Below are 15,372 nucleotides of genomic sequence, written 5' to 3'. Positions count from 1 at the left end.
TAAAGGCATGTTATAATGAAAACAAGCTATTTATGTCATTTAACTGTTAAAGTACAGGTATAGCAAAATGTTTATCTGATGGGTAAGATTAACCTGAGAAATTAATTTTTCAATTAAATGGCTGCTTTTATGTTTGTAACTACTATTGCAAAATCCTATTTTTTAATGTATTAAGTACATATAATACCTCTATGTATTCCCACACAAATATGTGCACTTCTATTAAATTGCAGACCCATGAATACATTGACTTTGACAGGCCAGTTCAGTTTTTCTGAACTTCACTCCTGGGTGGTTTTTTGCATGCCTGAAGTTCCTGAAAAACCTCCAGCAGGAGAATGTGTGACATTTTATTTTCAGAACACCTTCCTGGATACACAACTTGAAAGTACCTACAGGTGAATAAAACTTATTTGTGTTTCACATGTGTTTTTACATAAATGGAACTTCTAAATTTTCATATGTTTTAAGACAGTAATTTGCAAATAATATAATTTGAAAACTATACTGTTCAAGATAATCTACTGAAAAGCAAGTGGGATTAAGAGAATAAAATGGCAACTCACTCCAGTGTTCTTGCCTGGAGAATCCCAGGGACGGGGGAGCCTGGTGCGCTGCTGTCTATGGGGTCGCACAGCGTCAGACACGACTGAAGCGACTTAGCAGCAGCAGCAGCAGCAATAAATATGAAAGATCAATATGTTTCCCATTCTCAACCCTAACCAGTTAGAAAATAAATTATTTTTTAAAAATGTTTCAGAGAAACAATAATAAAATATTCATAAAAATATGTGGGAATGCTCTTTTTTTAGAAATACATAGAACTTCATGAAGAAAACTTTAACATTTTATTGACATCAAAGATTTGATTAATGTGAAGACATTGTAAACATGCAAGTCCTTCCCAAACTGAAATGAACATTTATCCTAATTCCATTTTGAATTACAAGAAGAATGACCATTGAGTTTCTTTATGCAAAAATAAGAAATGGCTCAGAATTTGAAATCTTAGAACATGCAGGCTTTTGAAGCTACCACATCATGAAGTGAAGGTCATCATTCTCTAACACTCTTCCTCCAGCTCACAGTTGCCCTCCTGCCCTGTTCACTGTCACTCCCTCCCATAGGCCTCCCTACTTTCTGTTTCTGAATATAGTGGAGGCCAGAATTTTCTTCTCCTCTGTTCTTTTTCAGAATGTGTTGGATAAGGCTGATTTCTCTGTAATCTGCTTTGACCTTGTACCCTTATAATTTTTCTCATTCTCTCACAGCTATAGGTTGGTATTGTCTGTTTGATCTTTTGTTTTTATTTTAATTTTGTTGTTTGGAGGGGAGAGGGCTTCTTATCTTCCCTCTGTTTCTGTCTCTTGATTGTTTCCCTGAGCAGTTTACTGAGGTATTCTACTTCCTGCTTTCTAGCTGAGACTTTACCACACTAAGTTCAGCAAACAGCAGTGAACACGTAATTTTACCTTTGAATATAGCCTTTGGGACCAAGAACTCTACAGAAATCTAATTGGTTTTATTTTTTATATATATTTATTTCCCCAAATCTTGCTTATATAATTGGTTTTAGCATCAGTTCTGAGGGACCATTTCACTGTACCCTCCAGGGGATCTTATCTGTGTCTAAGCCTAGAATCATGACTTCTGTTTTGGAGTATGACAGCGAACCTCACACTTTAATCATAGTAGACAATTTGAGAGGCCCCTGGCATGTTATATATTTTTACAATAGCACATCTTTGCTTTTTATCATTCTGTATCCTTAAATATTCTTTTCTTAACAGTCAAAACTCTGCTTATCTTTGAAGGTCCAACTCAGTAGCTACAGTTTTGAAGTTTTCCTCGATGCTCTTTCTTCCTGTAGCATTTTATTCTTACCTGTCTTAGATTTTTATTGTTACTTGTTTGAAGTATGTAATAATTTTTATGCAAGCTAGCCTCTAAACCAGATTGTAAGCTTCTGGGCAGAGTTTATTTCTTTATTATTTTTGTTTGTATCCTCATGTGTCTAACACATGGCTTTGAGCAGAGTGTTGTTTAGTCGCTAAGTCATGTTCAACTCCTTTGCGACCCCATGGACTGCACTTGGCCAGCCTCCTCTGTCCATGGGGATTCTCCAGGCAAGAATACTGGAGTGGGTAGCCATGTCCTCCAGGGAATCATCCCAACCCAAGGATCTAACCCAGGTCTCCTGCATTGCAGGTGGATTCTTTACCACTGAGCCAGCTGGGAAGCCCCTTGGACATAGTGGTACACTCAATAAATGTTTTTTGGGTACCTGGTTAAGAAATATATATTGAAGAAGTATAGAAGTATATACTTTGGAGACAGACATACTTAGGTTTGAATCTGAGTCTGTGACTCGCCAGCTATTCGACCTTAGCTATATTACTTTGTGAGTTTCAGTTTCTTTTCTGAGGAATGGAAATAATAGCACTTACTTCACTGAATTGTAATGCTTAAAGGAAGATAAACTGTGTAAGTCATTCTACAGTGCCAGGTACCGTATATGTATTTAATGTGAAATTTCATTAAAGTTGAAGACTAGTGGGAAAAAATCTCATGATTTCTAAAATATAATTGGGATCAAAATAAGTGTGTATTATTAATCTTTCTAGAAAAAAAGAATTCGCATTTGTCTACAGTTAGTCAATATGAAACCAAATAAAAAGGCCACATTGAATACGTAAAGATAGTATATATTAGGAAAATTTTGGTCATCATAAAAAGGAACCAAATGTAAGCAGGATTAACCAAATAAAAGGAATTTATCAGCTTGCATAACTAAGTAGTCTGCTTCAGACACAACTGGATCAGAAGCTTAACTGATCCCTTTAACCCTCTCCATTCTAAGACTTCATCACTTTTCATTGCTCAACTCTGATTCTGTCTGCTCTTGGTTTTCCTGTGTGGTGCCATGGGGGCCAACAACACCTCCATCCAGCCTTATGTCTTTTCAGCTACCATAGCCTTGCTTTGCCACTAGTTCCAATAAAAGTCCCACGATTGATTATCATAGTTAAAACATGAACCACTGTGGTCATGAAGCACACTGGTAAAAGCTTCTTCCTGAAGTCCCAGAAATAGGGTTGAGGCCAATGAAACTATGAGGAGGGGAAAGAGAAAAAGAGAGAGAGAGGACAAAGGGGTTCCCTAAAGAAAAAGAAGGGTCCTGTGATTATAGATGTTACTCTTAGGTTTGATATTTAAGGATGAAGCATGGAGTCATGCTGTTAATCTATGTGTTACATAAGAACTTACATGAAAGTAAGCAGTTCTAAATGTATTTTATATATATAAGGTATTAGCTATTAGAAATTTTATTAGTGAAAATGAATAAAAAAGTTTTAAGTGAAGGACTTAAATTGTCATATCTTTAGGAGGCATATGTCTAACTAACATCTTGTACTCAGTTTTACAAGTATGTTTAGAACTTGAATTACTACAACAGTAGTAGTTTATATGTTTAAATATGCTTTACATTAATAGTGAGATGTGTATATAAAGAAATTTAAAATTAAATGAAGTCTAAACACAAGGTTCTAGTCACAAAATATGTGTTTACGGGACATATTTATTGGATGTACTTCCTTCTAAAACTGTTTCTTTAAAAATATTAATTTTACAGAAAAGGCGAAGGAGTTTTTAAATCTGACAACATTTCTACTATATCCATCCTAAAAGATGTGCTCTCTAAAGAAGCTACAAAAAGGAAAATTAACCTCAACATATCTTATGGTAAAAGAAAAGCATAAAAAGAATCATTCTTTCTGTTTTGGGGGGGTTGTTGTTACAATAAGAATGTTCCTGATCAAAGTGACTTATCTAATTGTCCCTGCCTCAACTTCTTCTAGAGATAAATGAAGTATCAGTCAAACACACATTAAAGCTAATCCACCCAAAGCTGGAGTACCAGTTGCTTTTGGCTAAGAAAGTGCAGTTAATTGATGCTTTAAAAGTAAGTATGTCTGCCATGGATTCATGATTATTATTTTATTGTGATCAGATTTCTAAAATGGTAAAGAACTTAAATTTTTATACTTTAAGTCCACTTTACACTGGACTGAATTTTGAAATTAAGGTACTTTTATTTTTTATTTTAAATAAGGAATTGCAGGTTCATGAGGGAAACACAAACTTTCTGATACCAGAATATCGCTGTATTCTAGAAGAGGCAGATCACTTACAGGAAGAATACAAAAAGCAACCTGCACATCTTGAAAGACTCTATGGTTAGTGCACTATTCTACCATACCTTGTCATATTCTTTTCTATTGGCTGTTTGCAAAGGATCACATGAGGGAAGCTAGGCGGAAGGAGATAGGCAAAGATTACAGCAGTCATGACTGAAACAGTAACAGCCAGTGTACTGCACAGTGTATTTTGTCGAGTTGGTTTTAATGTTTAATATTTTTACTTGATAATATACAAGTAAACATTAACAAATGAAGTAAATGTAATGCAATTAATTTATATATATGAAGAAACCTGGTATGATACCTTATGAAACATTATAATTTAGGCTATATTACATACACATAATTTTCAGTTTTCATTGCTATTTTGAAATATCAAAATACAGCATTTAATATTTTTATGCAAAATTGAATAAGGGTTATATATGTGTTGTGTCAATTTATAGTCTAAAATTCATTTTGCTTTGGTGGCAAGAAGTTGAGTGTTTCACAGTATATTGAAAAAGCAAGAGCAAGAGGGAGATGTGAGGAGGCAGAGAGAGAGGAAGGAAAGAACAGCTTAAGGAAATTTTTTTTTCAATCTTTACAGAAGACCTGATATGCATAGTATACCTATTTATTTATACATCTTTATAATCAGGTGGGATATTTAATCCTTACAACAGTGCTGCGAGATAGATGGTGCTGTCTCTGTTTTTCACATTTTTTAAAACTGAAATCTGAACTTAAGAATTTGCCACATAAGTAGCTAGTAGCAAAGCCTTCATTAGGACCTCCTTGCCCCAAGATGCATGCTTTTTGCACTGTGCCAAGTCTTCTATGGAGTCAATTGGTTTTATTTTATGCCCAAAGACTTGCTCACAAGCTATAACAATAATATCCGATATCTTAATATTTACCATGTGGCAAGCACATGATCTTTTATCCTCATAATAACCTAGAAGGGTGGTACAGAACTGCCATCTCTTATCACCAATTTTGCAGTCCAGAAAGCTTTGAAATCAAAAGCATTTTTTGATAAATCATTTGGCAATAAATCTAACTTGATCTGAATTAATAACAGAACCTCACATAAACTGCTATGAGGTTTTTTAAAATTCCACTTAGTGTGAATATTCATACATTTTGTTGCAGAAATGTTGTTTTGTTGTCAGATGCTGCCACTTACTTTCCATGAGTATTATGCCATACATATGGTATATTCCTTTTATTATCTTACTAAAATATGAAAAACTATGAAACACAATTTAGAGGCTTTAGATAAAGGCTTTGACAGCTTGAATTATTTCTACTGTACATATGTCCATATCTTTGAATCTAGAAATATTTGTCTTCAAGTCAAATCCTAAGAATTTTACTTCAAATAAAGCTGTAAGGAACAAAATCTGTCTACACTATGTCAAAATGGTCAAACTGGTGGGGAAAAAAAGAAAACCACTTGTAATTTTATATATACTGATAGGAATTCAAAACTGGCCAGCAGTTGATTGTCTGAACTAATAGCTTGTAACCAGTTGTTAAGAGAGTTATTAGCCAAATGATTTATATTTTGAAATTTGCTGTAAAATCCCCCCCAAATAAATATTTTTTAATGCACCAATCCTTTTAGTTGTGTATGTTAAACAATAGAAATTACAGGTGCTAAGAAATTCTCAAGCAGTCACTTTCATTAAATAATGTGTGGTTAATAGAATTAATCAATGACAGAAAATTATCCTTTTTTCTTTGTAGGCATGATCACCGATCTTTTCATAGATAAGTTCAAGTTTAAAGGCACCAATGTAAAAACCAAAGTGCCTCTTTTACTGGAAATTCTGGACAGTTATGACCAAAATGCACTGATTGCTTTCTTTGATGCTGCATGAAATATAAACAAGGTAAAGTTCCATAGAAGTTGTCCATTTAAATAAAAATTGTTAAAATAGAATTACAAGCTAACTGTACATACTTTTATTTCAAGTGCTTTTTAATACTGTCTAAATATAAATGAAGTATGACTTGTTTTTTGTAGCGTTTTTTTTTGACAAATGTAATTTTTTTAAAGTAAAGAGAATTTTTATTTTTTTAAAAAATGGAATATTATAACAGATTTTAATGAATTTTTTTTTTCAAGAGGCTGTTTTAACTTTCAAATCAAAAAATAGTGTTTGGAAAATAGACACATTTAAATTTTTAACAAGCTAACACATATGTATAAACTGCTTTACAGTTTTCAAAATGTATGTACATATGTGACCTCAAGTGATCTTCACAGTATGTTGATTATTTTGTCAAATCATAGAAGAAAACTGATTCTCAGTGAGATTGTGTTTAAGAGGACATGCTGTTATTCCATGAATGTGGGACCCAAGTTCTGGTGCCTCAATTACGTTTTGGTTACTGTGTGTGTTGTCAACTAGGTGATATAACCTATAAAATTTTTTTCTAGGAATTGAGATTGATTTACAACTGATTTTGCTGTTGCTTGGTAATGTTTTGTGGCTCGTACTCAGTTTGTTAAATACTTGGGTTGGCTCAGTGCTTAAAATTGTGGCCAGGGAAATCAGACCTTGCACAGACTGGGGGGATTTTGTACTACATATGAATAGTACAGAAATAGTGATGGCTTCTTAGATTTTCCTGCACTAATAAATACTAATTTCCTTTTTTTATCATATATGGAGGGAAATATAACTTTAAGACTATGGAAGTCATCAATCTTAATTCATATTTATTCTTATTCAGGTGAATATTGTACTTAAGATTGTGCTATTTAAAGTGGCATAAGGATTATAATAGAAAATAAACTATTCTCTGTGTTTTCAAGAAGGGCACACTTATTAATTTGTTGGAAAACAACAATGCTCCTCAATTATATACCATTATATTTATTAGTTATGTGCAAGCCTTGTTGTATATTAAATGTGAAAATTTGTTAAAGGCACGTATTTCTGTTTTATTTTAATAAGGTCATATTGTTTTTACTATATTTAAACAACCTTCATTTCTACATGGAACACAATTATATCAGCTGCTGCTGCTGCTAAGTCGCTTCAGTCGTGTCCGACTCTGTGCGACCCCATAGACGGCAGCCCACCAGGCTCCCCTGTCCCTGGGATTCTCCAGGCAAGAATACTGGAGTGGGTTGCCATTTCCTTCCCCAATGCATGAAAGTGAAAAGTCAAAGTGAAGTCGCTCAGTTGTGTTCGACTCTTAGCGACCTCATGGACTGCAGCCTACCAGGCTCCTCTGTCCATGGGATTTTCCAGGCAAGAGTACTGGAGTGGGGTGCCATTGCCTTCGCAATTATATCTAGGTCACTGGAATTTCACTACGTGCTTTTTGTTGGCTGCCATACCTTGGGGGAAAAAAAAGAGATAAAAGTTAATGGCTGTCTAGTTGAATTTCTTGTATATTAGTTTGTTACGTATATCAACAGTAATTCAAGGTGGCAGTTTAATTGCATCTTCATGAAGAAAAAAAGGATAAGACTGAAGAAGCGCGAAAATGGTAAGCGGACACTATAAGTCATCCACTTGAGTATCAATTACATAAGCAGAGTGTGAAATGATTAATGCACGTTAATACTAATGAGAACTTATGACGTGTAGATATTATCACCCCAGTTAACCGATAGGAAAACTGAGAATCAGAACATTGAGTAACTTGAACAAGACCACCAGGCCAATATGGCCGGATCCGATTTTAGACCTTGAGAAACTTCAGTCAAGCTAACTGGAGGTCCTAAGGCTAAAGGCCGGGTGGTGATGGTGTGATCTTTAAGTGATGTTTGACTCTGGGACCCCATGGACTAACCCCATGGTCAGGCTGTATGTACGGCCCACTAATAATTGCTAAAGTGTAATTCACTTTGTACTAGCGGCCGCCCCTACCCTAAGACAGGAACCGCTTAGCGGCGGTATTTAAAGCCACCATAAGCCTAGGCCCCGCCTCCCCGCCCGGCGCAGGCGTCCTTCCTTCTGCCGCCGTTCGCTGTTTCTTCGTCCCGCTCCGCCCCTGTTCGGGTGCCTTCGCAGCCGCCTTCATTCGCCTGCGACCGCGGCGCCCCGAGTGACGTCACAAGGACTGGCCCCTTTCATTGGTTCATTTCAATAGTCGCGGGATACTTGAACTGCGGGAACAGCCGCAGCTCCGGCGGGCTGCTCGCTTCATTTCGGGGGCGTCCTTGTCCCTCCACGCCCGGCAGTTCCTGCCTCCGCCTTTCTCAGTCTTCTCGGTCCTACACGGTCCCGAGCGGACGGGCAGGCTGGCTCGGGCTGCGGCGGGCGGGTACGGCTGGAGTGTTCCTCGGCTGGTCGGCGGGACGCAGTGCACGCTGCTTGGCGCCAGGCTGATCGCGCCGCGTCCCCGGGAGCAGTGATGTTGGGCAGCTCCGCGCACGGGCCTGCGGCCCGCGAGGCGGGTTCGGCGGTAACATTGCAGCAGACGGCGTTCCAGGAGGACCAGGAGAACATCAATCCCGAGAAGGCGGCGCCCGCCCAGCAGCCCCGGACCCGGGCTGGACTGGCGGTACTGAGGGCCGGAAACTCGCGGGGTCCAGCTCCCCAGAGGCCTAAGACGCGACGGGTAAAGCAATGAACGATATCCTCAGGAGGGAGGGCCGAGCCGGGGTTTTGCACGGGTTTAGCCGGCAGAGGAGAGTGGCGAGAAAGCATTCCCTGGGCTTTTCGCGGGAGGCTAGGATCTGGAGTCCCTTGATCCCTGGGTTTCTAGAGTGTAGGACGCCACATTACTCCCATTAGTTACTCTCCCATACTGTCCCTGACAGCGCTATGCGTTCATGCTGCCTCTCAGCTTTCCATTGGGAGTATTTTTCCATTGATAATGGGATCAAACCAAGCCCCACAACGTTGAGTATGATCTTTGCCCGCCTCCGCGCCTTTCTGCTTTAAACCCCAGGCACTATTCCGACCTTATTCGTCTTCCCCATATGGGTAAAGAAACTACCTCTACTTTGGGCAAAGGTATAAAAAATACTTTGCTTTTGGTCAATTCCGCCATCTTACTGAATTTGCTCTGTTGCTCCACCCTGGGGTGAAAAAGGAAAACCACTTTTGTTTTTTGCCATCTCTGTTAAATTTGGCATCTTTCGGCCTGCCACTCCAGCCATCTCTGGCCTAGTTTTGCATAATTCCATTTGGTGTGACTCTGAAATCTTTGGTGTCACAGGAATGCCTATGACAAATTGAAGCATCTCTTTTTTCTCCAGCTACTCAAATTTCCTTGCCTGAACTTTGCCCCCAAAAGTTTTAATTTTCCTGATAGAGGATTTGGGACTATACGCAGCAGTATAAGGGGATGAAAGTAAAATTCCACTTAATAGGCTCAAAGCAGTTAATTATTTCATTGTAGGTTGCACCTCTTAAGGATCTTCCTATAAATGATGAGTATGTCCCTGTTCCTCCCTGGAAAGCAAACAATAAACAGCCTGCATTTACCATACATGTGGATGAAGCAGAAGAAGAAATTCAAAAGAGGCCAACTGAATCTAAAAAATCAGAAAGTGAAGATGTCTTGGCCTTTAATTCAGCTGTTACTTTACCAGGACCAAGAAAGCCACTGGCACCTCTTGATTACCCAATGGATGGTAGTTTTGGTAAGTTTTAAAGAAAACTTGAATAAATATAATTATTAAATAGGTTGGATTAATATTTTCCTTCTAAGACATTTTACCTGAGCCTTACTACATTATGAGTTAGGCATAATATAACAAGTTTAGAAAGGGTGTGACTTATCTCAGGACTCACAGCTAATCCGTGACCTGGTGACCTCCAAAAAGATTCTAATCCCATGCTCCTTCTGGTACACTGCTAGTCACATCAATTTCATTAGATCCCAAAGACTTAATTCAGAGAAGGCAATGGCACCCCACTCCAGTACTCTTGCCTGGAAAATCCCATGGATGGAGGAGTCTGGTAGGCTGCAGTCCATGGGGTCCAGAAGAGTCGGACACAACTGAGCGACTTCACTTTCACTTTTCACTTTCATGCATTGGAGAAGGAAATGGCAACCCACTCCAGTGTTCTTGCCTGGAGAATCCCAGGGATGGGGAGCCTGGTAGGCTGCCATCTATGGGGTCTCACAGAGTCAAACACGACTGAAGCGACTTAGCAAAAAAAAAAAAAAAAAAAGACTTAATTGACCCTTGAAATATTTGCTTGGTTGGGAGAATATATTTCAGTTAAGACTAACTTTGTTCATACCATTTCAGAGAATGCCATCTGAGGATGCAGCTTTAAATATTGAGATAGCCAACATCCCTTCCAGCTCTAAAATTTGTTTCTGTAAAACCTGAGTGATTGTCTGATATCAGAAAGACAATTGTCTTCCTGTGAGTCAGAGTAACTGCTATGGACAGCTGTCTGCAGTTTGTGCTGCTTTACCATCAGGCTATGGGCTGGACAGCTCACTGAATTCAATATCAGTTTTAGTTGTATAAATGAGAGGTATAGCAGAGAAGTACTTTGGATATACAGTAATTTGTGTATTATTTAAAATTTACAGCAAATTTTAACCTCAAAGTAAACTTTGAGCTGAAATAATAATGGATGACATTCATTGCCTCCAAAGATGAATTTACCAATCACCCATTGATTGTACCGTTAATATGTTTGAACTGCCCATGACAAATCTGATTTCCTCTTTAGCACACTTGTTAGCCCTGCTTCTAATTGTTGCCTGGATTATGCTTTGCAAATGTTAGACTTTGGGGTCTGCAAACTCTCTTGTGACAAATCCTAGATATTATCTCAAGAGTTTGGATTTTAACCTTGTTCTAACAGAACCAGTCTTCTATCATGCGAGGTTAATGATGGTTTAACTTAATAACCTGCTCCTCAAATTCATTTTCCTGTTAATGGTCTAATGATATTTTAATTAAAATCATTCCAAAACTAAGTAGACAGAGGTACTAAAATGAGAGTTAAATCTTCTATGTATTTTGTTATAAAAAGCTCTTTTAGTCGGATGAAATAAGCTCATTGGTAGTATGGGACTCCTTACAAGGACAATCATTTTTAGCTCTTAAGTCAAAAACTAAGTGAACTTAACTGTACTTTTGATTTGTCACAGAGTCTCCACATACTATGGAAATGTCAGTTGTATTGGAAGATGAAAAGCCAGTGAGTGTTAATGAAGTACCAGACTACCATGAGGACATTCACACATACCTTAGGGAAATGGAGGTAACTGCTCCCTGAATCTACTCTTTACACTGCTGTTTATTTACTGTGGGGAAATGAAATTAAGATGATGTTTTTAAATTCTTTAACTGCCAGTTAATTACTGTAATTATAAGTTTCTAGCATGTAGCTAGTATCTGATAATGATAGAATTTCTAACTGCAATTTTAACACTCAACAGGTTAAATGTAAGCCTAAAGTGGGTTACATGAAGAAACAGCCAGACATTACTAACAGTATGAGGGCTATCCTCGTGGACTGGTTAGTTGAAGTAGGAGAAGAATATAAACTGCAGAACGAGACCCTGCATTTGGCTGTGAACTACATTGATAGGTTTCTTTCATCCATGTCTGTGTTAAGAGGAAAACTTCAACTTGTGGGCACTGCTGCTATGCTTTTAGCCTCGTAAGTCCAACTTGGTTCACTGGGTTAAAAGTGATTAGTATTTTTCTGTGTAGGGAAGAAATTGTGATTTAAAATACATATATTTGGCAAGTGTGATGTTTTAACATATAACACAAACCAGGCCTCACAACTACTTGAGGGGTGATAGTGTAGATGAAACTATAAATTTAGGACATTAATTTGCCTAAATCGGTCTTTCAGGGCACTTGAACCTACAGACTGGCAAGATTTTAATACACTAGGACTAGGTTACAAAGTATGGTTCCTTCCACAGAAAAGTACCTTCTGTTAAATAAGCAAAAGCTTACCTTTTCCCCATTAAGATATGAAAACTAAAATATAAACCATTTTTAAAGAAATTTCCTACATTTTCAATTATTTGATGACCTTGCTCCCATCTTGGGAAGTCAGTCTCTCATTTCCTTGGACTTCAGTGGAAGACATATATATATGGGGCTTTTAATTAGCATTTATCCAATTTCAGCTAAAAATGGTCACGTATCAGTGGAAACAAGCAACTGGTTTCAGATTCATTCCATTGATTCTGCTTAAGGGATTTCAAGTTGGGATAAACAAGCTTGCTTTTCTTTTAGAAGGACTAATTACTTCTTTCATTGTAGAAAGTTTGAAGAGATATACCCGCCAGAAGTAGCAGAGTTTGTATACATTACAGATGACACTTATACCAAGAAACAAGTTCTAAGGATGGAGCACCTAGTCTTGAAAGTCCTGGCTTTTGACTTAGCTGCACCAACAATAAATCAGTTTCTTACCCAGTACTTTCTGCATCAGCAGCCTGCAAACTGCAAAGTTGAAAGTTTAGCAATGGTAAGTTCTTTTCATTCTGTTGAATGAAGATTCTGAGGTCACAAATGGGGCAAGCTCTAGTTTCATTATACAGTCTTGGCCAAGGAATATAGTATTCTAGGACAGATGAGTGCTGCAGCACATGAGAGCAAGCCCATCACTCGCAAAGGATAATGTAAACTGGGAAAGCATTGCGGACATGAGAATGGAAAATAAGTGGTAGCCAGAAGGGTTGTTCTAAAGGCTAGAGGAAAAATACAGGATGAGAATGAAGCAAAACAATGCAGTAGTGGATGTATTTAAAGATGTGACTGTGAAAATGTTTATATGGTTGCTATACAGCAGTCTTAAAAGACAGGAAAAAATTAGGTCAGAAAGGGAGGATTTGAGGTTTGAATTCCAGAGCTCTTATGATCATAAAGTTATTTACTTTTTCATTCCAGTTTTTGGGAGAGTTAAGTTTGATAGATGCTGACCCATATCTAAAGTATTTGCCGTCAGTTATCGCTGCAGCAGCCTTTCATTTAGCACTCTACACAGTCACAGGACAAAGCTGGGTATGTATTACAACATCTTCACACGTCTACTTTGTGATTTTAAATGCCTGTGCCAGATAAGTAACTGTCCTAGACAATTGATAGTTGTCTAAATGTACTGAACTGGAAGAGTTGTTCAACCATCTACTCTGTTTAAAGTGTCTTGTCTTAGAAAGCTTAGTTAATACTTGGATTTGAAAGATGTGCTTAAAGAATTTGGGCGACAAGGCCTGCCACTGGCAGGGAAAATCGTAAAAATTGAAGTCAGCAAAAAGGAGCTTAAGAAAACTGGAAAATGTTCAGTTTAGTTGCTTAGTCGTGTCTGACTCCTTGTGACCCTGTGGCCTGCAGCATGCTAGGCTTCCCTGTTCACCATTGGAGGTGTTAAATACTGAAGTTTAACAAAACTCAAGCTTAATGCCAACTACTAACTTGTGTTTAGTGTCTGTTACAAAAACAAAGTCCAGTGGTTTTCTCCTCCCTCCTGCAGCCTGAATCATTAGTACAGAAGACTGGATATACTCTGGAAACTCTAAAGCCTTGTCTCCTGGACCTTCACCAAACCTACCTCAGAGCACCACAGCACGCACAACAGTCAATAAGAGAGAAGTACAAAAATTCAAAGTAAGAATTAACAGCAGTAGATATTACACAAGTTTGCTTTTCCAGGCTGTCCCTACAGTTCAGAGTTCCTTAATATTTTAACTTTTATTATTTAAGCAACTGCTCTCTTAGCAGCCAGGTATTTTGAGCTTTCTGTCCTACATTTGAGGGAGAAGAGGGGAGAGGAACAGGGCATGCATGCATGTTTGGGGGACCAGACTGGCTTTGTAAATATTAAATCAAGTAGGCAGAAATTTGTGAGTTCCTGGTATGTGTATAATTCCATGATCTGCTTCACCCAATGAATGTTGACTAAAAATGGATTTTTTTTTTTCTACTTACAGGTATCATGGTGTTTCTCTCCTCAACCCTCCAGAGACACTAAATGTGTAACAGTGAAAAGACTGCCTTTGTTTTCTAAGATGTAAATCACTCAAAGTATATGGTGTACAGATTTTATCTTAGGTTTTAATTTTACAATCATTTCTGAATACAGAAGCTTATGGTCCAGTACAAATTATGGTATCTATTACTTTTTAAATGGTTTTAATTTGTATATCTTTTGTAAATGTAACTATCTTAGATATTTGGCTAATTTTAAGTGGTTTCTGTTAAAGTATTAATGATGTCAGCTGTCAGGATAATAATTAATAAATTGATTTGGAAAATTTGGTTTGTAAGTCAAATTTAATTTGAAGTAAAAATTTGACTTCAGGATTTCACTCAGAAAAATTCATCAGGACTGGGAAGGCTTCTCCTTCCGACACACAGGTGCTGACATTCACTTCCTTAAGGAACTGGGCCAGCTGTGACTTGGGAATAATCTGAGACTCTGTCAGGCCTTTGTACACACTATGAAAATACTTCTTCATTTGTCAGCTTTTAGTACACTTGACCTACCAAAATGACAGCTATTTAAAACCGGTAGAGTTCTCCAAACATTTAAAGCGTAATGTAAAAAACTGTATAAAGTAGATTTTATGATGGATTTGTGAATAAAATACTCAAGATTGTTAGCACTGAATAAATACCTTTTTAATAGTTATATACACAAATATACAACTATGTGAACTTTAATTGGCCGCTCTCTTCTTTTTTCTTTTCTTCACTGGCTTTTTACTTGGTGCTTTTACTTGTGTTGCACTGATGGTCTGTGTTCTGTGAACAAAGTAAATTAATGTTTCAAAAGTATTAGTACTATGAGCTGATTCCACAAATGGTTTTTACCAACCTTACTTCCTACACTGCCCCCTACTTTGGTGATCCAAACTTTACTTTTTCCAGTAGGTTGGATATTTACCAACTATGGCAAAAGAATACTGTAACCTTGAAAGGCACCCATGCAGATGTATAGAGAAACCATAGAAAGAACATCTGGATTGCTGATGAAAAAGGTGTCTGTTTAGAGGGTAAGATGACAATAAACCAGAGAGCAAGCCTCTAAAGAGTCTTGAGTACACATTTGAAATAAATCAGAAATTTGTTACCTTATTTTCTTTGGATTCTTATCTGGTTCTAAAATGATCATTTCTTCTTCTTCACTGTCTGAGAGCACTATAGGGGCATCTTTAAGAAAATGTTAGAGGAATTAGATTTCAGATAAAAGAGGCCCAGGTGGCATTTTGGCTGGAGGCTTAC

At 37.6% G+C, this 15,372-nt stretch overlaps 3 protein-coding genes across 6 annotated transcripts in view; 2 read left to right on the top strand and 1 right to left on the bottom strand.

The window, feature by feature from the left end:
• BBS7 (Bardet-Biedl syndrome 7) overlaps positions 1-7,184 on the top strand; it is a 39,093-nt gene extending 31,909 nt beyond the window's left edge. Inside the window, exons 14-18 of one of the 3 annotated variants that reach the window (XM_010858334.1) lie at positions 234-398; positions 3,635-3,744; positions 3,861-3,964; positions 4,115-4,238; positions 5,934-7,184. In XM_010858334.1, coding sequence (XP_010856636.1) covers positions 234-398; positions 3,635-3,744; positions 3,861-3,964; positions 4,115-4,238; positions 5,934-6,067 — 637 coding nt within the window. In that variant the 3' untranslated portion in view covers positions 6,068-7,184. The remainder of the gene's footprint in view (positions 1-233; positions 399-3,634; positions 3,745-3,860; positions 3,965-4,114; positions 4,239-5,933) is intronic. The other 2 variants (XM_010858333.1, XM_010858335.1) reach the window with 2 other exon arrangements.
• A 1,137-nt stretch (positions 7,185-8,321) lies between these two features.
• On the top strand, positions 8,322-14,402 carry CCNA2 (cyclin A2). The gene is made up of 8 exons (XM_010858332.1): positions 8,322-8,768; positions 9,555-9,798; positions 11,274-11,386; positions 11,565-11,788; positions 12,409-12,616; positions 13,039-13,152; positions 13,622-13,755; positions 14,079-14,402. Exons 1-8 carry the CDS (start codon positions 8,562-8,564, stop codon positions 14,125-14,127), a joined length of 1,293 nt encoding a protein of 430 aa, XP_010856634.1. The 5' UTR covers positions 8,322-8,561; the 3' UTR covers positions 14,128-14,402.
• Positions 14,403-14,749: 347 nt separating this feature from the next.
• EXOSC9 (exosome component 9) overlaps positions 14,750-15,372 on the bottom strand; it is a 12,863-nt gene continuing 12,240 nt past the window's right edge. Inside the window, exons 11-12 of one of the 2 annotated variants that reach the window (XM_010858330.1) lie at positions 15,222-15,300; positions 14,750-14,892 (exon numbers count right to left, since the gene is read on the bottom strand). In XM_010858330.1, coding sequence (XP_010856632.1) covers positions 14,808-14,892; positions 15,222-15,300 — 164 coding nt within the window. In that variant the 3' untranslated portion in view covers positions 14,750-14,807. The remainder of the gene's footprint in view (positions 14,893-15,221; positions 15,301-15,372) is intronic. The other variant, XM_010858331.1, reaches the window with a different exon arrangement.

This window comes from Bison bison, unplaced genomic scaffold (assembly GCF_000754665.1).
Source record: "Bison bison bison isolate TAMUID 2011002044 unplaced genomic scaffold, Bison_UMD1.0 scf7180017864385, whole genome shotgun sequence".
Classification (NCBI taxonomy): Eukaryota; Metazoa; Chordata; class Mammalia; order Artiodactyla; family Bovidae; genus Bison; species Bison bison.
Note: the sequence above shows the minus strand (reverse complement) of the source record. Positions and strands in the feature narration are given on the sequence as shown.

What these genes read in the sequence shown, in the direction of transcription:
- CCNA2 (XM_010858332.1), top strand. Translation starts at nt 8,562, where the DNA reads ATGTTGGGCAGCTCCGCGCACGGGCCTGCGGCCCGCGAGGCGGGTTCG. An exon ending in AAGTTGAAAGTTTAGCAATG is followed by an intron (nt 12,617 to 13,038) that starts GTAAGTTCTTTT and finishes TTTTCATTCCAG; the next exon opens with TTTTTGGGAGAGTTAAGTTT. An exon ending in CAGTCACAGGACAAAGCTGG is followed by an intron (nt 13,153 to 13,621) that starts GTATGTATTACA and finishes TCCCTCCTGCAG; the next exon opens with CCTGAATCATTAGTACAGAA.